Here is a 26,056-nt window from a genome sequence, read left to right as displayed (position 1 = left end):
TGATACAGTTACCCACAGTCGTTTAATGAACAAAGTAAGAGCACATGGACTATCAGACCAAGGTGTGATTGGATTGAAGAGTTCCTAGATAACAAAACACAGCATGTTATTCTCAGTGGAGAGAAGTCTTCCGAAGTAAGAGTGATTTCAGGTGTGCCGCAGGGGAGTGTCATAGGACCGTTGCTATTCACAATATACATAAATGACCTGGTGGACGACATCGGAAGTTCACTGAGGCCTTTTCCAGATGATGCTATGGTGTATCGAGAGGTTGCAACAATGGAAAATTGTACTGAAATGCAGGAGGATCTGCAGCGAATTGACGCATGTTGCAGGGAATGGCAATTGAATCTCAATGTAGACAAGTGTAATGTGCTGCGAATACATAGAAATAAAGATCCCTTATCATTGAGCTACACTATAGCAGGTCAGCAACTGGAAGCAGTTAATTCCATAAATTATCTGGGATACGCATTAGGAGTGATTTAAAATGGAATGATCATATAAAGTTGATTGTCGGTAAAGCAGATGCCAGACTGAGATTCATTGGAAGAATCCTAAGGAAATGCAATCCGACAACAAAGGAAGTAGGTTACAGCACGCTTGTTCGTCCAGTGCTTGAATACCGCTCAGCAGTGTGGGATTCGCACCAGGTAGGGTTGATAGAAGAGAGAGAGAAGATCCAACGGAGAGCAGCGCGCTTCGTTACAGGATCATTTAGTAATCGCGAAAGCGTTACGGAGATGATAGATAAACTCCAGTGGAAGACTCTGCAGGAGAGACGCTCAGTAGCTCGGTGCGGGCTTTTGTTACAGTTTCGAGAACATACCTTCACCGAAGAGTCAAGCAGTATATTGCTCCCTCCTACGTATATTTCGCGAAGAGACCATGAGGATAAAATCACAGACATTAGAGCCCACACACAGGCATACCGGCAGTCTTTCATTCCACGAACAATACGAGAGTGGAATAGAAGGGAGAACCGATAGAGGTACTCAGGGTACCCTCCGCCACAAACCGTCAGGTGGCTTGCGGAGTATGGATGTAGATGTAGTGTATACCAGCCAACATTGTCAAAAGCTTACCCAAATCTAAATAGTCGTGACAGCGCTGTAGTACTGACATTCAGTGACGAATTTTGTAGAGGGTAGCCAGCTCAGCGGTCGGTGGGCAGCGCGCTGTCAACAGGACGTGCTCACGGCATTTATTACGTGACTGTGGAGCTGTACGTATTGCGTTCATCGCGTCGGATTGGTCCACGCCCCGGTTGTTATTGGTGTCCTGCGGGGGAGGAGCTGGAGCACGGCTGTAGGCTGTCTAGGAGAGGAGAGCGGAGGGAGATTACGGGTGACGCGCGAGATAAGCCGGTGGCGGCCGTCCGCGCGCCAGGACGTCCAGTTGGCAGCCAGCGATGGCCGACAAAGGCCCGTCCGCCCTCGAGCTGGTGCCCGTGCTGCCGCGCTGCCCGCGCTCCTACGGCAGCTTCTTCGCCCACTACTGCGTCCTGCGCGCCGCCGCCCCCGCCAAGGGACAGGTACTGCACCGCCTCTCCCCTCTGCGTCGTCGTCGTGGCGAACAGTGTGCATCGGAGCTGACCTGAAGCGCATATGTTTCATTGGCGTGAATTCAACTTACCGATACGTAATAGTGACAGATTGATCTGTAGCTGAGCCCGAGGTTGTCGCAATCTGCTTGTGAGCCGCCGAAGGCAGTGACCGTATTTTCACGAGAATAACAGGAATTCTTCTTACGGGGGCACATTTCTCGCATATTGTATTTAAATGAGTTGTTTATGTGCGCCAGCTTGATTACGTGAAGCAGGCTGCTGGTATCGGCAAGTCCAAGATTTCCGCTATAAAGGAACGTTGGTCTTAAGTACAGACTGTGCGTTCTGGAAATGCGTCATTAAATCATACGTGCAGTTTCCTTCGTTGTTTATTGTTCTCATACAGTCAAAAAGTGTCCTTAAGGAGTGTAGGTAAAAACGTGAAGGTTCTAACAATACCACCATTTGCAAAGTATGTTGGAAATCAGATTAATAATGTTGTTCACGCAGCATATGTTCGCTTTAACGGGCCACAACAAAGTTATTGACTGTGGATGGTATCGTCAGAATGGAAATAATGGAGTCACTGTAGAAAAGTCAATAATTTTGGCACTTATCTTGAATGGATTCCACGTAGATTTCGTCGAAGTTGTTATGGCTCATCTTGTTGATTCTAGGGTGATTTCACTTTGAATGCTAGAAGGTCCAGATCTGTATTTTAGCAATATTTGAAAACCTAACAAATACGTTTTTCAGGAAATTCTTAATGATCAAACAATGCCAGTTCAGAACAATGGTATGGTAGAAATAATTTTTGACTTGGTGTTCACGATCCACATTTTTATTACACTTCTTGTAAATTCACATACACTTCATCTTAGTTGTCATATCATCGAGAAAACTGTTTTATTTCAATCTTCATGTATTTAATTTACACTTTAACCAAACACAAGACTTGACTGTTCTTTTACAAAGCGAAATAACAACTTAACTTCTGCAAAGTGAAACAAAGACTTCTCTGTGCGTATTCGCGCCAAAAAGGTTACAAGTAAGACACAGAAATGAATACATACAAGAACGTAATAACGTGTACTATATTGATACATCGGAGTACCTATACATTAATAAAACCAAATGTTGAATATTACCGGTATCGAGAACTGGGGTTGGAGTGCAGTAATGGTCACGTAAATATAGAACCATTACAAGGTGAATTTTCTTATATATCGTAAAATCATTTTTTAACTAATGGCGGATGAACATAAGGCCGGCCGGTGTGGCCGAGCGATTCTAGGCGCTTCAGTCTGGAACCGCGTGACCGTACGGTCGCAGGTTCGAATCCTGCCTCGGGCATAGATGTGTGTGATGTTATTAGGTTAGTGAGTTTGAAGTAATTCTAAGTTCTTGGGGACTGATGACCTCAGATGTTAAGTCCCATAGTATTCAGAGCCATTTGAACCATTTGAACTGATGAACATATTTCAGTCGAAACGAATGTGTGTATTCGGAATCGAACAAGGAACACAGTGGAAACTTGCTTCTGTTACGTGACTATTTTACGTATCATACGTTCGTCACTGAGGCAGAACGAAATCATAGCAGTGGCGGCACCACCCATAATTATTCGATGAAATCCTTGGAATATGTGGTAGACTAAAAAGCCCGTTTAACGCTCCCGTTAGGTGTCTTAAGTCTTTGTTAATGCCTAATGTTACGTCTGCAGCTGGGTTATTGCAGACGGCGTTAAACCAGATTTGACCAGCAAAATTCGATAATTATCTCCATATTGGGTTGATTCTGTTAGGAAAATTTCCGAAGACTTCAAATCCGGTTGTCGTTCCGAAATACGATGATTATTTTACTTCTTACAAATAGCTGCATCGTGAACGCAGCATAGTAGTTCTTCGTAAAATAAATGGTGAAAACCGCGTACACATCTGTGACTAACATTTGTAAGCCCGATAGACTGCAGGAAATCAGCTAGGATTGGTGTTCTAGCAGACGGGGCGAGTGCGACTATTGGCGTTGCCGAGCGCTTATCGCAATAGGCTAAACCCGCCTCGTTATGTCGTTAAAGAGGGGAAGTTTTCCAGGATATTGTAAGAGCTTGTGTGTGACTCTCAGCCCAGACATGTAACACAGGAAGTGTGTCGGTCTACAGTCTCTCCAGTCGAGGTCTCATCTTGTTACCAATCCATATATAATTGCACAGCACGGTGAATTAGCGAATTAACGTTGCGCGTATCCTGAAGCGTGCACTTAAGTTCTTGCTTTTCGAATTGGGCACCAGAGCCATTGAGTTAACATAAATTGGGAATAGTGATGGTTTTTTCAAGTAAGGAATGAGGTACCGAAAATATCAACGAATTGGGACCCTTCGACGTGAAAAATTCCGCAAACCATTTCACTGTTTCTAAGAGGACACGAAGATACGCCAGTCGTCACTAACGGTTGATGTATTCCTAATAAAATGGAATAGTGTACACGACTGAAGGCTGTGAACCTCAGGGCAGAACTGTCCTTCATTGTATCTCGTGTTTAATGTCATTTCCTTTTGCGAGCGAATGTGCGCTGCAACTAATTTACTCTGCGATTCGTACGTGAGCAACGTATAAGAGAGATACATTTTCCTACGTTCTTCAGTCGATATTTGTTTTCTTTTTGCAAGGCATTCAGCATTCTTTAGTGAATGTCGTTCCGACAAGATGTTCAGACACTTACGTAAGATTCTCATTGGAATTAAACTAAACTATTGCCACCCATCTCTATACACTTTAGGTATTGACACACAACGCCCACAAATACTTACATTAGATAGGTCGTAGATGTCTTGCGTAAGTAACGTCTTTTGTGAACACTGCACAAGTTTTTCAATTTATTACAAAGAAATAAAACTCTCATTGGTTATTCTCACCTCCTCATACCATTTCATATCCGTATGCGCTGCCACTCCCACTATTTATCTCACCAGTTTGTTGACGTGGTGTCTTTCTAATTTCGTCAGCAGTTACTTCAGTAATTGGGGATGGCCATTTCCTACCAACAGAGAGAAATCCCGTGACGATACTAGCGACATGAGCACAGTTCTGTACCATTTGCAAATCACTTCTCATGGTATTTAGAATGCATTTAGATTTGTTTTGCAAGATCACGTAGATCCGCTGGAGGTAGGTCACCGCTGTTGCGTTCAGTAATACGGCCACGTGATCAGCAGATGAAGAATGACATCATTACTTAACAGTGAAATTAGGGATTCGCTTCGCCTTCTGTCATTTCTTACACACACTTACTAGACTACAGTAAAACGGACCCTCGCATCGTCTGTATTTTCGTGAGACTTGGGTGCGCTAGTATTTTGGAGAGAAGTTATGTGCAGAAGCGAGACGGAACGAGATTCGCCCTTCCCCTTCTCCGGCCAACTGAGCGTCAGGGTCTAAAAACATTAAATTGGCTCCGGAGCTATCGCTGTGTGACGTGACGTGTTACGTCCTCGGCGGGGCCTGGCCAAGCAGCAGTTGGTTGGCGCTCCACGGTTTTTGCGCCATGTCCACTACTCGTCGCCTTTACTGTGTGCTTGAGCACGGCTGATTGCCTTCCCCACTACATGTCAATTCGAGATCTCTTTTCTTCTCTAATTACCTCAGTCCACGTCTTACCGGTGGGTTCGGTATGCGATTGTTCCCTTAAACTCAGATTCCTCGTAATCGATGTCTTACCGATGGGCTCGGTATGCGAGTATTCCCGTAATCTCAGCTTGGAATTCCTGAAGGCAAGAAGTTCTCCCTGAAGTCAAAAAGTTCTTTTCGCGATCCTGTCGAGAAATTTTAGAGAGCTGGAATTTGCGACAGCCTGCAGAATAATCGTACTTCCATCAACATTCGCCTCGCATAAGAGCCGCGAAGGAAAGATTAGAGAAATCAGGGCTCGTACGGAAGCACACAGATAATGTAGTTCTTTTTCCTTCGCTCCATTTGCATGTGGAACAGGAAAGGGAGTGACTACCAGTGGTACACGGTACCCTCCGCCATCTTGTGAAATATGTATGCAGATGAAGATGGGATGTTAAACACTGATTTCTTTTCTCACTTCTCCGCCTCCGTAACATAAGGCTAATTCACTAGTGCGGCAGTTGGTTGAAATCATTTTGATTAATGACTTGTCATAACCGCAATTTCATCTAAAACGTGAGAAGTATAGTTTCTCATTATTAAACTGTAATCTAATCTCAAGAGTTACATGATAAGCCTGTCGACGTTGTTAAATTGTCTGAGGATATGTGCCTCTGTCGATGATATTATGTCCGTTAGATGGTGTCAGTGAGCCAGATTCTCGCCTTTATATTTCTCCTGTTGAATAGACCTTCTGTCTAGTTCAGTCATATAAACTTGACACACACTATATTCCACCACGCTCTCAGCAGTGTCTTAAGCGAAGCAGTTCTAAACACATTAGTCGAACTTCACGAAAGAAACCTGCTATTATGTGCGAAGAAACAAAAGATGTTGTGAATATGTCGTGAAAAACGAAAGTGCCACATCGCGACTCGAACACGGATTTCCTGATTTTGACGAGCAGTCGCTTTAACGAAGAATCCTGATTTTGTAACATTTTTACTGTTTCCTTCTGTTAGCTGCTAACATAGGGCTTTCTCCATATCAGGATAAGACGACCAGAAAAGCTACAGCTCAGCCAGAGGATTTTCCGCGGGGTCTGTGGGGATATCACCAACGGAGTTGCAAAGGCGTAAATATTTTAATATGGAACAGTAAGCGAACAGGAATTTGCACATTGGAGAAGGACTGTAAAGTACTTAGCATACATGGGTAGACCACTGGCAATTGCATACTGGAATAGAAGACTGATTGTTCGTTCTTGGACGACGTAAGTTATTTGCAAGGAATAAAATACATGACATGTCGAAATTCCCATAACAAACTCCCATTAGATGCTACGGTTGCAGTGTAGATACTGATTCGAAAAGGAGTCGATGGCTGGAGATAAGTTTCCGTGATACGGGAACAAATTTGTTCCGCACTCCCACGCTGCTGTTATAAACACAGTTTGCTATGGGTCTGGTAACTTCGTAAAGCGCATCCCTGGATACCTAAGGTCGCAGGATCGAATCCCGGACGGTTCAAGGAAGTATTCAGCCAGTCTTCACCTCTCATAGGTATAAGGAGCCGCCGGAGAGACACGTCTTCCCGACTGCGCGTTAAACTTAGCACCCATTCCCCAGGAAGGTTTAGTGGCGCACGAAAGACCTGCTCCAGGCCTAAGAGCCAAAGAAAATTTTCATTATGCTGTGGTTTTGACAGTTACGAGATTTATGAGCAACTTACTTAACGTGCTCACAATCGCTAACAGTAACTGCTTATGCACTGGAACAGACTGAGGACTAAGAGCATAGACACATTATGTGCATTGCCGTGTTAGTTTAAGTGTGTACGTTAACCGTACCAGTACTACGCGATGCGCGCGCTATGCGAGACAGGTTGACCGTGACGTATTGCAACTTCCGGGTGCATGTGATGGTGAGTCATAGCTGGCAGCAGTGCAGCTGATGTCCGTCGCGCCACCTCCTAAATACGGACGGGCGCCACGCGCTGTATGTGTGGAACTGAGATTTGACAGATGTCCAGAAGACCAGCGATGCGTCACCGAAACCCCGCGTCACGCCCTGCGTCTTGGCCAACATGTTTTGACGAGCCGACAAGACGTAAGCAAAACGATCAAGGGACAATTTGTAGAGCTGTCTCTGATAAGGCTACCAAACCAGATTTACAAACTACGGACCCAGATCAGTCCTATCACTTCTAAGTACTTATATAAATTGTGTTAAATACCCGATAAGGATACGTTTCGGTCTGCTGGGTATCATCGGGTTTTCTAATGCAGTAGCATATTTACATGGAGCGAGCAGTCAAAGAAACTAAGGAGAAATTTAGAAAGGGATTTATGAATTTCAATCTGAAGAAATGACAATCAAACTCAAAGATAGCAAATGGCCCCGAAGATCAGTTGAACAGAGTGGATAATGTCTTGAGAAGAGGTTAAAAGGTGAATATTGACAGAATTTGTAACAGAATGTAATCGAATTTCATCAGGTCACGTCAAAGGTACTACATTAGGATGTGGGCTACTAAAAGTAGTAGATGAGTTTCGCTGCTTAAGATGCAAAATAACTGTCGGTGCTACTATAGGTAAACAGCATCTAAAATGTACACTGAAAATAGCAAGAAAAGAATTCATGCAAAGGAGAAATTTTTTAATATCTGATATAAATATGTATTTGTAAGTCCTTTCTGAAAGTGTTAGTCTGCAGTGTAGCCTTATATGGAAGGGAAACGTGGGCGCGCATTTGAGAGGATGACGATTCAAACCCACGTCCGGCCATCCTGATTTAGGTTTTCCGTGATTTCCCTAAATCTCTTCAGGCAAATGCCGGGATTGCTCCTTTGAAAGGGCACGGCCGACTTCTTTCCCCATCCTCCCTTTATCCGATGGGACCGATGACCTCGCTGTTTGCTTCCCTCTCCCGAATCAACTGACCAACCAGAGATTAACAAATGAAAAGGCTTTGAATCGTACTTAGAGTTAACTTTTTTTTTAATTTGGGAGTGGAGGAAAGACTCTATTCCAGAATATTAGAAAGAGGAGAACGAGGTATGACTGCAGTAAGCAGATTCAGATTTTAGACTGCAGTAGTAATGCAGAAATGAAGGTACCTGCAGGGGATAGACCATCGTGGAGAACTACATTAAACCACTATTTGGCCTGAACACAAAAAAAAATTATTATTTGTGATCCAGGACTGGAATTATTATAAAGCAAATATTTTTCACGGTCACAGAAAACTTTTTTGCGACTGTGTCACTACATGTAAATAATAAAAATAATAAAATCTGTATTCCTGTTAGTGCTAATAGATGTTTTTATGTTTTTCTAATATGTCGCGGAATTATCTCAACAACGTGGAATATTTTCGTGTTACCTATCATAGTTCAGGAGATATGAAGTCATAAACACTGGCATGCGTGAAAACCTGCCGCACTGTGCATCAGGTTTAGACTTAATACCTTTTTGCTATTAGCTCTATTCGCAACACGTTTCGCAAGCAGTATCACCTTATTCCACTGAATGTACCTACACAAATGTTGCATTGTACGCCGTATATATGAAGGAATAAGAAGTCATAAACACTGAGATGCGTGAAAGAAATGCCGCCTCACGCACGAAGTTTTAATTATTAATTATTGTTTACTAATGAGACACTTCTACGCACGTGTCAACTTGGGACATCCCTGTCACCTGGCAGCGCTTTTGGTAGCTTTCAGCTGCGAAGCGCAAACGCCTTTAAGCGAAACTAGAGGTCCGTAGAGTTGTGAAGCGGCGTTGCCATCGAGACGTTTACAAATCGAGTTCTAGACACGCAAAGCAGCTGCGCCCAGTGTAGAAGAACTGTACACTACAAACAAAGATAGTATTTATGTTTTCGTTTTTAATAGAACATTGGCAAAATGAATAGCCGGCCAGTGCGGGGGTTGTCAGTTTGCACATAAAAATCGACTAAGATGTGTCTAGTGTTCCACAGCACCGCATTTCTGTGCGATCTTTGACCTCAGATATGTTTCCGTGAGAAATATTTGATTGTTGATCAGTGCAAACGCGTCCTTTTGGATGTGTGTGTTAGTACGAGGAGGGACTATTGTAGCAGGTGCAACATCGTGCTTGAGATAAAGGAGACAGAACTGAAGAAGTAACCATGACTTGAAGCCTCGGAAGTGTGCAGTTAAGCCATATGTCTGACAGCAGCTGAGTTGTGTCATTGTTCTTTTGGGCCTGCCGTTCATTTGCTCGGAACGTAACGAATACGGATGCTGCTGCTGTGGATAGCGAGACTACTGCCGCCGGATCAACGCAGATAGGGAGTTCTCCCGGCAGCTTCAATGGTGCACGCTCTCTACGGAGTCGTGCTGTTTGCATATCATCTGAACTTGGCTACGCCTGCGAGCCGCTTATCAAGACTTGATCCCGAGGGTGTCTCCCCTAAGCGGCTCTCTGTGGAGGAAGGAGCGCCAAAAGTGGGGCCACTACCTTGATACTTGATTCCCGAGGAGTACTTCTTCCTTTTCCGCTCTTTTGTTGCCCAGCGTCTTTCTCTACCATTCCCTATTTTTCCATATGCCTTCTTAAATAACACACACACGTTATATATATAATCTCCCTCCGTCCTAAGCACAGGTCTATAGAAGTGATATACTTCAGTTAAAGTCAGCCGAGTTTTACCTGAGGTAATTTTTAAAACTGAGGAGGCAAGAATATGACCAATGGATGGAACAGGTGTTCCATAAACGAAAACTTGCGCCCATTCGGTGAAATACTCCCTTACGTCTCATTAGAATCTAGTTCGTTTCCTGACAGAGAATACCATACGGTTAACTACACTACTGGCCATTAATATTGCTACACCAAGAAGAAATGCAGATGATCTCACATCCTCCAGTGGCCTCAAGGTTGCATGTACCTCGACATTGTAGACTGTTTGGTAAATGAACGGATATTCATTGGACAAATATATTATACTAGAACTCACGTATGATTACATTTTCACGCGATTTGGGTGCATAATCCTGAGAAATCAGTACCCAGGACAACCACATTTGGTCGTAATAACGGCCTTGATACGCCTGGGCCTTAAGTCAAACAGAGCTTGGATGGCGTGTACAGGTACAGATGCCCATGTAGCTTCAACACGATACCACAGTTTATCAAGAGTAGCGACTGGCGTATTTTGACGAGCCAGTTGCTCGGCCAACATTGAGCAGACGTTTTCAGTTGGTGAGAGATCTGGAGAATATGCTGGCCAGGGCAGCAGTCGAACATTTTCCGTATCCAGAAAGGCCCGTACAGGACCTGCAACATTCGGTCGTGCATTATCCTGCTGAAATGTAGGGTTTCGCAGGGATCGAATGAAGGGTAGAGCCACGGGTCGTAACACATCTGAAATGTAACGTTCACTGTTCAAAGTGACGTCAGTGCGAACAAGAGGTGACCGAGACGTGTAACCAATCGCACCCCATACCATCACACTTTGTGATACGCCAGAATGGCGATGACGAATACACGCTTCCAAAGTGCATTCACCGCGAGGTCGCCAACTACGGATGCGACCATCATGATGCTGTGACGTTTTGCCATTCGTGCACCCACGTTCGTCGTTGAGTACACCATCTCGGGCGCTCCAGTCTGTGATGCAGCGTCAAGGGTAACCGCAGCCATGGTCTCTGAGCTGATAGGCCATGCTGCTGAAACCTCGTCGAACTGTACGTGTAGGTGTCGCCATCGGCGCCAACCTTGTGTGAATGCTCTGAAAAGCTAGTCATTTGCGTATCACAGCATCTTCTTCCTGTCAGTTAAATTTCGCGTTTGTAGCATGTCATCTTCGTGGTGTAGCAATTTTAATGGCCAGTAGTGTAGAATGAAAGAAAAGCCTGGGGTTCGGTTAATGGTGCGTTAAAAGGAAGTTAACTGCTTGTAGTTCGACCTTGAATCGTAGTAATCCTTTCTCTTTCGCAAGTCATTGTATGCTAGTGTCCAAAAGTTGAGCATAATCACGAAAAGAGGATACAGTGCCTTTTCAGGACTACAGATGGATTACTGAACAAGCTAGAGCTTGACCACAATGGCATACGTCAGTTCGCGAAACATGATGTTAGAGAAGTTGTGATAGCTAGAATACGAATTTGCATGAAAATAACAACTGGGAAACCTCTTCCACAACAAAAGAAGCTGGTGACTGCGAATATGTTTGCACCAAAAAGCTTCAAATGCAGCACAGCGACGTAGCATGCTCCCTACGAGATGATTCAAGAGCTATCTTGACAATCGATCCCATTCCCCAGCACGAGAGGTGGGAGATCTGTAAGTGACCTGTGAGGAGCCTGATGAGGTGCAATTCGCCTCCCTACGCATCCCTCTATGTTCTGTAGGATTCAGTTCCGGAGACCTCTCCGGCCAGTCCATGCGACAGATATCTTCACTTTCAAGAAATTCATTCACCAGAGCAGCCCAGTGCAGATGGGCGTTGTTGTTGTTGTGGTCTTCAGTCCTGAAACTGGTTTGATGCAGCTCTCCATGCTACTCTATCCTGTGCAAGCTTCTTCATCTCCCAGTACCTACTGCAACCTACATCCTTCTGAATCTGCTTAGTGTAGTCATCTCTTGGTCTCCCTCTACGATTTTTACCCTCCACGCGGCCCTCCAATACTAAATTGGTGATCCCTTGATGCCTCAGAACATGTCCTACCAACCGATCCCTTCTTCTGGTCAAGTTGTGCCACAAACTTCTCTTCTCCCCAATCCGATTCAGTACTTCCTCATTAGTTATGTGATCTACCCATCTAATCTTCAGCATTCTTCTGTAGCACCACATTTGGAAAGCTTCTATTCTCTTCTTGTCCAAACTATTTATCGTCCATGATTCACTTCCATACATGGCTACACTCCATACAAATACTTTCAGAAATGACTTCCTGACACTTAAATCTATACTCGATGTTAACAGATTTCTCTTCTTCAGAAACGCTTTTCTTGCCATTGCCAGTCTACATTTTATGTCCTCTCTACTTCGACCATCAGTTATTTTGCTCCCCAAATAGCAAAACTCCTTTACTACTTTAAGTGTCTCACTTCCTAATCTAATTCCCTCAGCATCACCCGACTTAATTCGACTACATTCCATTATCCTCGTTTTGCTTTTGTTGATAGTCATCTTATATCCTCTTTTCAAGACACTTTCCATTTCGATCAACTGCTCTTCCAAGTCCTTTGCTGTCTCTGACAGAATTACGATGTCATCGGCGAACCTCAAAGTTTTTATTTCTTCTCCATGGACTTTAATACCTACTCCGAATTTTTCTTTTGTTTCCTTCACTGCTTGCTCAATATACAGATTGAATAACATCGGGGATAGACTTATCGTCCATAAAGAGGAAGTGTGACCAATTGCGCCTCTGACAAGGCGAACCTGTGGTAGCAGCACATCACATCTGTACCTCTGAGCGTTAACAGTATTCATCTGGCGATCAACAAAGATGTGCAGCACAGTACAGCCGTTCAACATGATGCTTCCCTACACCATGACGCCATAACCACCAAAACGGTCCCTTTCGTTGTCGTTCTTGGGTTTGTGTCGGCTACCAGGCTCTCTCCAGAGTAATGTGCGACGAGAATCATGTTGCAAAGTGAAGCGGGATTCATCTGTGAAGAGCACATTCCTCCATTCATTCAAGGTGCAATTATGATGTTACCGACTCCCGATTATACGGGCTCGTCTTTGCGATGGAGTGAGCGGAATGTACACGGCCGGACGTTCGCAAACAGCCCAGCTGTTCTGAGCCTCGGATGCAGAGTTTGTTGAGGACAGCGGCTCCTGAAACAGGCGCAAGTTCTGCATCCAATTGCCTTGCAGGTTTAATTCGATTTCGTCGAACTGTCAGGGCCAAATATCGGTCCTGCTGATGATTTGTTATTCCTTGTCAGCCTTGTACTGTCGTACGACGAATATCTCCTGTGTCTCAAAACCTTCCCCAGAGCTTCGAAATGACACTTTGCCCCACATCCAAAGATGCCGAGACTTAGGCTAGTGTCTGGCCTGCTTCCAAAAAACAGGGTCCAAGTGACGTCTTGGTCGCATTCATTTGCCAGCTTCACGAAGAGACTACACTCCGCTCACCATGAACAGACAAGCAAGACTGAGACATGAGTGGTCTCATGCAATGTTTGTGCTTGCCTTTCGGATACGCCGTTGTTCGTAGCACAGTACACTACCCAACCACGATATTACTGAACTTGGCCTCCTGCGGCCACTGTCGGTAAGACACGCTGATGTTAAGCAAACACACACATCAGTTTTTTCAACTGTCGTATGCGCTGCGGAAATCCGAATAGTTCACGGGCAAGTTACCTGGCCGTTGGAACAGCAGAGCATATTCTTATCGCCTTCAAGCGCACAGGTAAACACATTAGCCAACTGAAACACCCTCACTCTATTACAGTAATTTGTAGTGAACTAACACTTCTTTCTTGTCCGCCTCGGTAGGTGCACGGTCGGCGCGGCGGATTGCTAAGCGAAGGGGCCAGGAGTCGATTCCCGGACAGCTGGGAGATTTTATCCGTTCGGGGCTGGGTGATACGCTGTCCTTACATGCGTATCCTCATAACTGACATCACCATTGAGATGGCTGAAAGGGCACTGCCCGAAAGCCTATAAATAGGGAAAAGCCCCTTTCGTAAACCGGGCGAGCAGGTTATGGTTCTTAGGTAAATATTTACGGCGATTTTGGGTGGTTGTTCACGTTTTCTCTTTCCATTTGCGTCTTTTCGTGATAATACTTATCATTTAAACATTAGTGTAGTTCGATCGAGCATGCAAAATAGACAAGTGAAGAGAAGCGTTTTCTGATTATGTGGCGTTTTTGCTAGCACTCATAGCTTCTCAAAGGGTTCCTGGGAAGATGGTAATAATTTTTTTTTTTTTTAATAGGTCTGTATGAGCAGTCAGTCAGTTGCCGAGTTGGAGTACAGAATAAATGACTCTGTCCACAGAGAAAACATATTGATGATATACATCATTGCTCCATTGAGATAGGGGACTGATGGCCTCAGATGTTTACTCCCATAGTGCTCATAGTGAATCATTTGAACTCCATTGAGATGCATAACGTACGAGATTTTTTTAAAAAAGTTAGGCTTTTCCATATTAAAATACTAGGCCTTTTGAAACTCATATAGTAAATAATTTTGTTTATTGGTAGACAATGTACCTCGTCGAATTCTTTTTATTTTCCAAGTGACACACGACGTACTGAAGTTGTAATCACATACATAACCGCAAGATAACTCTCGAACAGAAATGTCGCACACCACTGTGTATTTTTTTTTAATTTTGTTAACAAACGGTTCATTACCCTTCGTCGATTCTATATAATTTCCAGCAGACGCGTGCGCGTGTGAAGTGGTATTGGGGAGCACAGCTGCGCTGCAAAAGCCAGTGGTGGCGCTAGGTCCTAGCGACTGACGCGTCTTGTTGGTTTGTGGTGGTATCTAAACCCGGCCTAGACAGTGCCTCATATGACGCGCAGCTACGCCGGTCGTGGTTTGCAGTGTACTGCTGGGGCGCTCGGTTAAAGGAGCCGTCGTTACCGCGCCCGTCTTACGCTCCACTGAACCAGGACTTAAGGCGCCATACCTGCGTTCCCCTGCCTCTGCTACGGTGGAGAGGGGGCAAAGAAGTGGGAGGAGGAGTGACAGAGGGCGGCGAGGGACACGACGAAAAGGGTGGTAAATAACGAAGACGGAGATGGCAGAGCGGGTAGTCCGGACGAACATCGGGCGAATGAAGGGCAGCCGGAGAGGGGCAAGGTGACACTGGAGTGAGCGAGTGTGCGCGCGACGCGCCGATACCCAAGTAATAGAGCGCTCGAGCCGGATATCGTTCTATAATGGCGCTAACAATTTCCGGCGCAGATAGATTGCCTGCGCGCTTCGGGCTGCCGACGTCGCTCGAATGGCCTGTTCACTTTCGTCCATTCGGCAGGAGGAGTCTTTCTCAGGGGGCGGGGGCAGTAGAGAGCGCAGTTCGCGTCCTCGTGTCCGTTCCTAACCCCTCCCCCCGCCTCCCTGAAGCAGACCCAATATTGGCGCCGGAAACTGCTGCCGTGCGGCGTATATACGAGCATATTTATAAATAATAAAGCGTCCTGCATCCTCATTTGTTAGGACAGGACTTTTACTCGCGAGGCGCAGTTTCATATACTCGACAGGTCATTCCGGTTTGAGTTTTTTCCTTGCTCTCGCACAGAATTTTATGAGAGTGGCAGGATGGTTTCTTAAACAAGACCACGACCGATTTTGTCGTTCTCCAAGTGACAGCGCGAAGACGGCGCAACGTTAATCTCCAAGCTTCTTTGCTAATACAAAGTTTGGATTAGGTGGCAATTCTGATACTAAGCGTTGGCTTTAACCAGTGACGTAGTGAACGTGCCATGTGCAACGTTAACAACGCGGCGACCATAACTTCATTCAGTTCATCATATTTTAGAACGTAAATAAAAGTTACAATTTTGATCACAAGAAGCATATTAGAGTCAAATCCACCTGTTCCATTGAACAACTGCTCTCCGCATCTGCGTAAGTCGCGCTGGAAACAAATTTACATTCAAATCAAGCGAAATGGCACCTTTTCTAAATCAGTATTTGTATTCCAGAGGAAACGTATTTTAAATCCAATTTGCCATACCAGTTTAGTTTTTTCGTAGATTTTTTAAAAATCGCTTGAGATGAATAGCGGGATAGGTTGCCGATTTCCTTCCTCATCTTTGTTCACTCTGACCTTATGCTTCGTCTTGAATGATTTCGCTGTCGACGAGCTGTAAATAAATAGTTGCCACTACTAAGGTTCCAAACTCTTGTATAAAGTTAGCAAATAATACTACTCATGATTATACAGATTTTTTAAATACATTTCAAGTCTACTGTGAGAAATATATCCCCGTATTGATCTCAACATCTCAATTTTTACCCTCCACACTTAAGTCTGTTATAGAATTAAATATTCGTTAACGGTTCAGCAAGTGCCCTGTTAACGAAGCCCTATTTTTTTGATGTGTTATAAACCTCTTTCGTTTCCAATTGGAAGTAGCTCTTAATCAGTTAATCGATCTATCAGTACAATCTCTAGCATAAAGAAAATATATCGCAGCTTAAAATAATGGCGTGGAGGAGTGGGGACTCTGAAATAATTCACTCAGTAATACAGGTCTAGAAACCCCCATTGAACATACGTGTTGTAAATCCTCTCCATCTCACCCCCTCCTTCCCCTCCGCCGTCGTTACCACTTTTTTTTTATAGGGAGTGTATGTGGCAGATTTGGCTGTTGGTTTCTAATGGCCCTGAAACGTCCTATGAAAATTTCATAGAACATTAAACTACGAGCTTCTCTGCTGTGAGACTAACGTTTTAGTTCAGCAACTAAACTAGTGTATGGAGAATTGTTACCTAAACTGAGTTATTAGGATACGCAACTTTTTTTTTTAACAAAAGAAACTCCCTGACGTTCTTTTCAAACATAACGGTATTCTTTGGATAAAGTGACGTTTAGTGTCATGGCCCTAGATGATGGCCGTATTCGTAGTTAATGTTACAGTTAGAGCGAAAGAGGCAGAAAGCCGTGATGTGCATATTCTGTAAGGGTCACGGAGAAACCGGTTCCAAGGCTTTGGGCGTTATTATGTTGGCTGTTGTCTCATCTCTCTGTGCGGAACCTAAGCGCAACAGGAGAGCGGCCATTAGAGGCGGGGCTTCTACGCCAACGTGAGCAGTTAATGACCCCGGCTCGCCTGTTCTTTATTTTCGCCGCTTCTACCTTCCTTCCGCTCCATTTCTCGCATCGCCGCGCTCACCGGTCTGGGTCAGACGCTCGATCCGTATCCACGGGGCATTAACGCCTGAAATGTTTACTCTAGCCGGCTGCACGCTCTGTGTGCGCCATCGCACGGGAAGGTAGCGGCCAGCGATAAAAGAGGGCGCAGTAAACGGCACTGCAGCAGGGGGCGGGAGGCAGGAAAATGAAAGTCGCGATCGTAATGCGGCCGGGGTCGCCTAATTAAATTCTTAGCATCGCTTAAGGAATTGCACATAAAAGATGGGAACGGACGCCGTTAAGCTCGGTCATATCGCCCGGTCGCTCCTCGCGGGAATGGCTACGGACGTCATCCTAGGCGGAGCGTGCTTTGCGCCTACAGATTTCGGCCTTCGTATTCCGTCTTGGCTTTGAAAGCAACTGACTGTTGCAGGAAGAAGGATCGTCGATAGTGTAGTTTGTGTGGGCAGCTCAGAGTTCTAACATACTAGTGTTAATCAGTCACGCGAAGAGTCATCAAATGTAGAAGGCATACACCATCACGTAGCCAGCACATTTTAGACCATTGCTCACAGCGTTATGACAAAGAAAATTCAATGAAAATATTGTACGTAAAAACTTGAACCGTCAACCATGTTGCACAACAGAATTATTCGCAGTATGAGTCAAGCCGTGAAAAGTCGAAATAATTTCTTATAGCCCACAAAATGAACGATGCATTTTTAATTGTATATATTTGACCTCTAGCTGCCCAGTTATTTAGTCAACTACTTTCGTTCTTCACATGTTTACAGTTACATATTCATTTGTTTCGTGACATCTCACTTCCTCTAATTACATGTTATCACTCCAAATAATACAAACTTGCAAATTTCACTTTTGTGCTGATCATGATGGCAGCTGGCAATCGTTTTCACTCTTTTTTTTTCCAGTGTTGTGGACCTCATCATTGCCAATAACCAACGAATAGGTTTAGAGATTAAATAGTGCACAAATAACTAATTAAAATAGAGTTTCTCCTACTTTTGCTGTGCGCCTACAGTACGTAATCAGTGACGTAATACTGTTTCTGTGGGTCGGTGTCTTCACATCGTGGGATTCAGATATGAAAACCCATCCCTTCAAAGTATCTTGCAACGTGAACGTAGAGATGTTAGGCTGTCTGGCAGCGTTCATGACACTTGCATGTAGGGAAATTTTCAGTTCGACGACTGCCGCATTGAGTTTGGCCAACTGGCTAGTGTAACGGGTGAGTCGGATATGCCAGTTCTGAAGGCTGACCACCGCAGTGTGGAGAGGTTAACGGTTAGATTCAGTTTCAACTACCGCATATTGCGAAGAGCACCTTCAGAGTTACCAGATTTAAATCACCCGCTACGCCAGTCATCAGGCCAAAAAGCATAGCGTGTAATCCAGACCAGATGCAGTCGTTACCACATGATCGTAGTGAGACTTCTAGCAGAACTCAATGTATCCGAAGTCTTGCGTTACAGTGTGAATCAGCTGCCCCTCCCGATGGGTTTTGTGCAACCCGCAGTTCCTTAAAATACCAAGGGCAAGGTTTGCTCGCCACATGCACACCATTAGTCTACAGAAAACTCAACAGGACATTTTTGTAGGAAAGTTAATGTACGTACTATTTCGCTAGGGACCGTATTTTCGAATTATTCAAGGAAAACGTATAAAAGTGATCTCCAATGTGTTTTTCTAAGCGAAAACGTATCCCAGTTCAAAATTTAACTTCATTAAATTTGATCTGAAAAGGTCTTTTTTATGACTGATAGTTGGCGCGTAGCGCTCGAGTGAATATAAAATTGTCGCACATGGGTTTTGAAGGCATTGCGGGTTGCATAAAACTCATTAGTAGGGGCAACTGAATCACCCTATATATGCATATAAACACATGAAGTCGTAAGTTGTAGTCACAGACTGTAAAATGAAATGAGTTAGCCACAAAAGTAGTCTTTGCAACTTTATATCGAAAATATAAGATTTAGCACTTACATTTCGCATACCCATCCGCAGCTCGTGGTCTCGCGGTCGCGTTTCCGCTTCCCGAGCACAGGGTCCCGGGTTCGATTCCCGGCGGGGTCAGGCATTTTCACCTGCCTCGAAGTGACTAAGTGTTTATGTTGTCCTCATCATTTCATTATGATTGCTGAAAGTGGCGAGACTGGACTGAGCAAAGGTTGGGAATTTGTACGGGCGCTGAGAACCGCGCAGTTGAGCGCCCCACTATCCAATCACCATCATCATAATCATTTCGCATACCCATAAAAAGTTCATTGTAGGTGGAACCAGCAAAATAGTTTACGTTTTACGCAGCTCAGAGGTTACTACAAAAAAGTACCATAGTGAAAAAATAGTTTTTCGTCTTTTGCTCTTCGGTAATTTCGTGGTATTAACCAGTCCTACACCGGAAGAATGTATTTACGCAGGCATGTCCCCAGTCACTTGAGCAACGTGGGAGGGAGAGAGTGCTGTTAGAATGAGAGTGGAAAAAGACTTCAACTTGTTTGTACACAAACATGCGGTGTGTTGTATGTAATGTAGACTGGGGGTAATATTTCTTAAGTGGTTCAAATTGTCGAGCAGGCATTCTGGCAATTGATATTATGCGATCGGTCGAGCATTCTGCTTTGATAATGCGCAGAAAGTATTTATTTCGCGAAAAATCTCTATAAAATAGTGTGTTGTACTTTTTTGAAACTAACATTCAGTGACATTGGAAGAGTCCGGTGATGTAAAGCTTGTTAATGTTGGCAGTGAACCTTCCTTTAAGAGAAGTACGATGTGCTGTATGTGAAGAACGAGTCCGCTAGCCCAGCGCAGATCTCTCTCTTCTGTCTCCTACCTCCCTGCCGTTAGGCTGTGATTACGTGGCGTTGGAGGTGAGGTCAAGTGCTGTTCCGGCAGTGTTGCTCCTTGTACTCAAGACACTTCACTGACAACATTTAACATTTTATCACTGTAATGCTCGTTTCAACAAGCTCGGTTGGCGTCAAAGTCTGTGCTCAGCGCCCCCTCTTGTCCCTCTCAAGCTAAACGATAGTGATTCGTCAGAAGCCACCTCACCAGCCCTCTCGAGTGACGTTGCTTGGTAGTTTGAATAAATGCTGAATAAAGCCTTTTCACATGCACCATTCGTTTCCAATGTGCAGTAGCTGCACTTCCTGTTTCTTTCCTTCCAACCACATCATCAGTATAGTCTATCTCCTTCATCTTCAAACTACATGAAACGTTTTTTCCCCTTTTTTTTTTTATTGGCTGACCTCCACATGAGGCAAATGAGACGAGATCAAAGGCGAGCGAGGTTGCGTTAATTAACTCTGCGATTAGCGCGTAACTCGCTTAACCTTGACCCATAGCAGGCTGGTGCCTCCTGTAGCGAGTTGCAGAGTGGCTCTGCCGCGTGGCGTGTTTCCCGCCGTCACGTGACGAGTGAGTCACGGCTACCCGCAAGTCTGCGCGGCCTTCGCTCTGTGTACTCTGCCACCGCCTTGCAGCTGCTGCACTCCATTTACGGCGCTGCAGGCCGGCTGCAGATTCACAAAAACGCCTGTCTCGTCGCTCATTTTCTTCAAGGCGCATTATGCAAAGCCAACTCCGATAAAGCTCTCAAGTCCCGTGTCTGTTCGCTCATTATTTCAGTGAGTGCTCGTTACTGTCAGCACACATTTTGTGGTATTTATTCGAACCCTGCCCCCGAAAGCGCCCAATAATTTTGTTATTTAAGCGCTGTGGTACGAAAAGGGCCTCAATAAATCTCGACTGCAACCATTTTACCTGTTGCTCATTAGTAGGGAAACTCGTTCCGCTTCGGGAAATCCTTTCTGTTTAGAAAAGCGATAGTGTTGTGGTTTAGTCTTCTTTATTCGTTGTTTTTAGTTAGAAGACTGATTTGATGCAGCTCTCCATCGTAGTCTGTCCTGTGCAACGCACTTCATCTTCCAATAACTACTGCAACTTACATTCATTTGAACCTGCTTAGTAGCCGGCCTTTGTGGCCGAGCCTTTATAGGCGCTTCAGTCTGGAACCGCGCGACGCTATGGTCGCAGGTTCGAATTCTGCTTCGAGCATGGATGTGTGTGTGTCCTTAGGTTAGGTTTAAGTAGTTCTAATTCTAGGGAACTGATGACCTCTGGTATTAAGTCCCACAGTGCTCAGAACCATTTGAACCTGCTTAATGTATTCATACCTTATCCTCCCTGTACAATTTTTAACCCTCACACGTCTCTCCTTTACCAAACTGACAATAACCTTCGTGCTTTGGGATGTGACCTACCAACCAATTCCACCTGTTCGTCAAGTTATGCAATTTTTTTTTTCTCCGGTCCAGTATCACCTCATTTGTGACTCGATCTACCTGTCTAATCTTCTACATTCGTCTGTAGCACCACATTTCAAAAACTTATGATCTCTTCGTGTTTCATATAATTGTTGTTCATCGGTACCTTAAAAGAAAAACTTACTGCCTTGTTAGATGTTAACATCTCTTCTTTTCCAGAAATGCTTTTCTTGCTATTGCCACTCGGTGTCTTATATTCTCTGTTATTTTCCCACCCACACATGTTTTGCTTAGATCTCTTTTTCAAGACACTATCCATTCAACTACTCTTCAAAGTCGTTTTCCGTCTTTGACAGAATTTCAGTGTCATCAACTTTTATTTCTTGTTCTTGAACTTTAAATCATTTCTCCATTTTTTCCTTGGTTTCCTTTACTGCTTGCACAATCTACGGGTTAAACATCAGGGGAGGCTACAACCCTGTCTCACTTTGTCTGAACTGCTACTTCCGTGTCATGTCCTTCGAATGTTGTTTAGTAACTGCCGAGAGAAGTTCGACATAAATTTCAGCAGTCGTTTCGTTTGTTCAATGATTGTGAGGTTTCTAAACCGCTGAAACAACATTGCAATGCCCACTTGTCGGAGTACTAGACACAGCTTTCTGTTCAATTGGGAGGTTCTGGTTATAAGTCTGTTGTCTCCCTTACGAACTGTTGTCAGCACATCTGATTCTCCATTTTCAGCCACATGTTGGCTAGGTTGTTTTGCTGGAAAGCTCGCCTTACACATCCTCCATACAGTCCTGACCTCTCACCATGCGATTTCCATGTTTTGGAGCCCTCAAGAAAGACATCTCGGTTTGCTTCTGACGAAGAGGTGCCTGCCTAGGTACAGTCATGGTTCCGCAGGCAACCGCAAACATTTGCCCGTGAAAGCATTGCAGATCTTGTCTCACAGTGGGATAACTGCATTGACAATTATAGCGATTACAATTGAAATAGCAAACAGTTTTTTTTACTTTTTTCCATCTGCTTCGTTTTCATTTGGCCAAATAGTCGTTACGAGGAGTAACTCGTCAGTAGTAAAAAGTTTGTCAAATCATTGTTTTTCTGTTGTCTTGATACAGTCTCGCTTTCTTGTAGTTAGAGAGTCACTACTGACTGGCCAGTGCAGACTGTGAACGTCTGCCGTTAAAGCATTGATTTAAGTAGGTGGCAGGAGTTAACTGTTGTAATTGGTTATGTTATTTAAGGTTTCCAACAAGATGTAACGAGGTATAAACTGACAATTATCAGTTCCCTTATTCAGACCCGTATTAGCATCTCAAAGCAATCTCTCCCACATAGTGCGTGTGGCATACTTCGTCACGTGTATGACGTTTACGGCTTTCCGTTGACATACTGGCGTTGGTAATTGCAAAACTCTATCGAAATATCGATTCTTCTTTTAAACTGTCGGTCACTAATCCAGTCGACCCTTGTCATGGTCGTTGGTTTTGTGTTGTCGAATTGCAGAGTTCCTGAACTTGATCTAAGAAAGAGAGAGAATGAAGAAGCGGGGCGGAGGTGCATTTTATTATAGCTCTAGTGAATTAGCTAGAAATTCGAAGATCTTCTCTCGTGGAAACCTTTTAGCCATATTGGTTCGCGGATAGTTCGCAGAATCTTGTTGCTTGACGTAACCGTACGGTTCAGAGAGCTGTAAAATAAAGACTAAGACTCGTTTGCTTATGAACATGTAACGAATCACGTTCGGGGATGGTGAAGTTCCGAGCACAAATCCTGTATAGTAACTGTTTTCCACTGCTCAACAGCGCCCTCATTTCTAGTGGAGTTTCCCCCCTGTACATGCATACTTTTCTGTTACGATTTGACGTTTAGCCGTCAGTGTATGCATTATCGACGAAGGTTTTCCTCGTCGGTTTCAGAACCACATTTGTTCAGGAGTCACACCAACATTAGGAGCAGTTTTTAATTAGTGTCTTGAGAATGTGACACGCAAAGATGAACACAACCACAGCCTTTTTTTTTTGTTTTGTTTTGCTTAAGTGAGAGATATGGAATGGAACGGTACGCATAGTTTAAATAGAACCTAAATACATCACGCATTTTAGGTGAAATCGAATGTGTGTCATGACAGGAACCCGTGAAAACGCTTTGTAGAGAGCATACACACGACTCTGTCCACACACACACATTTCGTGCAAAGAAAAACTAGGTCAGTACGAGGCGCAGATACCTATCACATGACTTCCATTCTAGTAAGGGCTAGACGTTCCCGAGCAGAACAACGGTTAGCATCAGTTTGTGCTTCAGTGCTCCCTTTTATTGTTATTGCGTAGCACTAATATTATAAATTATTAATACGAGGTCACAGTTACTTACGGCCTGACTGCATTTTCAATAGGGCAGAGAAAATCTATATAAAAAAAAAGGCCAACGAATTAACAATGTAATGAGGTCTACCAGTCAGAAGGTGAAGTGAGAAACTTTGGTGAAGATTGGACAGTGATGTGAAATCCCTATCTAAAGGTCTACAAAATTTAGATCACGTAAACGAAATACACGAATTTTCATATACAAGTACGAAACTATGGGAAACGCTCATATTGATATTGATGCAATCTCTAGGTCCCAGCAAGATGTACATGATGTCACATACTAAATTGAAACAAATAGCAATTGATATAATTATACAATTAGATGTATGTTAACTTAAAAAAAAAAGAAAAAGATATAGGCTTTTGAAAATCAAAGCCGAACATGTCCATTTTAAATGCAGTTTTTAAAGGAATGTTTTCATTGTAGATTTTATTTACAGATGTGAATTGCAGTTCGCCACAAATCTAAAGGCGTTTGCACTGTAATATGTTGTGTCATTCGAATGTATGTCCGGAATAAAGTTTATGTTGATCTTAAAAAACTGCGGTCTTAGCTTGTTTGCAAATGATGCTGTCGTTTGTCGTCTAATAAAGTTATCAGAAGATCGAAACCAATTGCAAAACGATTTAGATAAGATGACTGTATGGTGCAACAATTGGCAGCTGACTCTAAATAAGGAAAAGTGTGAGGTCATCCACATGGAGTGCTAAAAGGACTCCGTTAAACGTCGGTTACGCGATAACTCAGTCAAATCGAAGGCCGCAAATTCGTCTAAATACCTAGGAATTACCATTACGAACGACTTAAACTGTAAAGAACATATAGAAATGTTGTGCAGAAGGCGAATCGTGGATTGGGTATTATGGTAGAAACTAAGAAGATGCAACAACTACACCACGCCTGTTCGCTCAGTTTTGGAGTACTGTTGCGCGGTGTGGGATCCTTACCAAATGGGATTAACGGAGTACATCGAGCAAGTTGTATGAAGGGTAGCACGTTTTGTATTACCGTGAAGCCGGCCAGGTTGGCGAGAGGTTCTAGGCGCTACAGTCTGGAACCGCGCGAACGCTTCGGTCGCAGGTTCGAATCGTGCCTCGGGCGTAGGTGTGTGTGATGTCCTTAGGTTAGTTAGGTTTAAGTAGTTCTAAGTTCTAGGGGACTGATGACCTCGAAAGTTAAGTCCCATAGTGCTCAGAGCCATTTGAACCATTTTATTACCGTAAAATAGGGGAGAGAGTGTCACGAGCGTGATACAAGATTTGGATGGATGTCATTAAAACAAAGGAGTTTTTCGTTGCGGCGGAGTGTTCTCACGAAATTGCGATAACCAACTTTCTCCTCTGAATGCGAAAACATTTGGTTGACGCTGACCTACGTAGGGAGAAACGATAATTATAATAAAATAAGGGAAATCAGAGCCCGCACGGAAAGAAATAGGTGTTCGTTTTTTCCCGCTCTCTGTTCGAGAGTGGAATAACAGAGAACTACTGTGAAGGTGCCAGGCACGTAAGTGTGACTTGCAGGGTAGTCTTGTAGATAGATATAGATTTAGCGGACATTTTCGTCTTTGCGTATTACCGTCTCAGTTAATAATCTGCTGGGCTCGTATACAGTTTGACGCACAGCTCGCCAGTTTGCGAGACGGGGACGAGAGGCAGGCCCGAATCGGATCGGCGTCTCGGATTAACGGCCGTTGGCCTAATACACCGGATATGTTGAATGCCGTTTTTGGTAGTTTTCCAGTCTTGTTTTGGAAAATGCTGGACTGGTTCCCAGATAAGACAATACACAAACAGTTAAAATAGAACAGCACAAAAGACAGGTGACGCACACGACTTCCCTCCGTTTGGTTCGCTGACATCAGTGACGAAGCTAAGAGAGAGAGAGAGAGAGAGAGAGAGAGAGAGAGAGAGAGAGAGAGAGAGAGAGAGAGCGGCTGCTAGGAAATAATTCATCCCACAATTGGATTACAGGAGTCGCTGATTTATAACCACTGTAAGACACACAGCTCCAGCTGTGCAGTCACAAGACGGGCTGCGCTCCCGCCGTGAGCGGTTATTTTCCACAGCTGAGCTGACGCGTCCGCCTGTGCCGGCCTGAAGATTTGCGGCGGCCGACAGACGGGGCGCGGATATTGATCGGCCGTTGGCTGGGCGCGCGCACTGGCGGCGTGACCACGTCACACCTCCCCCCCCCCCCTTCCCCCCTCACCCGCGGCCCGCCGTCCCAGCCCTCACCCCTCACCGTGGTTCTAGTTCACGTGCTCGCGTCGCCCAGGAATGAAGCCGACGCTGGCAGACGGCAGCCAGCTGTACTCGCAGTCACGAACTAAGAAGTAAAGTATACGCTATCGGCCTGCCTAGAGGGAAAGTAGCTGGCACCCGGAGCGAAGGACGCACTTACGTCCTGCCGGCTGACCG

At 44.4% G+C, this 26,056-nt stretch overlaps 1 protein-coding gene across 6 annotated transcripts in view; it reads left to right on the top strand.

Annotated features, from left to right (window-relative positions):
- The window catches only part of LOC126350130 (kinase D-interacting substrate of 220 kDa), a 372,816-nt gene that overhangs the window by 204,992 nt on the left and 141,768 nt on the right, over positions 1–26,056 (top strand). The window contains exon 1 of one of the 6 annotated variants that reach the window (XM_050002490.1): positions 1,356–1,534. The exons of the other annotated variants lie outside the window; for them this stretch is intronic. Coding sequence (XP_049858447.1) covers positions 1,412–1,534 — 123 coding nt within the window. The 5' untranslated portion in view covers positions 1,356–1,411. Of the gene's footprint in view, positions 1–1,355; positions 1,535–26,056 lie in introns of those variants that run through there. 6 annotated transcript variants of the gene reach the window in all.

This window comes from Schistocerca gregaria, chromosome 1 (assembly GCF_023897955.1).
Source record: "Schistocerca gregaria isolate iqSchGreg1 chromosome 1, iqSchGreg1.2, whole genome shotgun sequence".
In the NCBI taxonomy this organism is placed as follows: Eukaryota; Metazoa; Arthropoda; class Insecta; order Orthoptera; family Acrididae; genus Schistocerca; species Schistocerca gregaria.
Note: the sequence above shows the minus strand (reverse complement) of the source record. Positions and strands in the feature narration are given on the sequence as shown.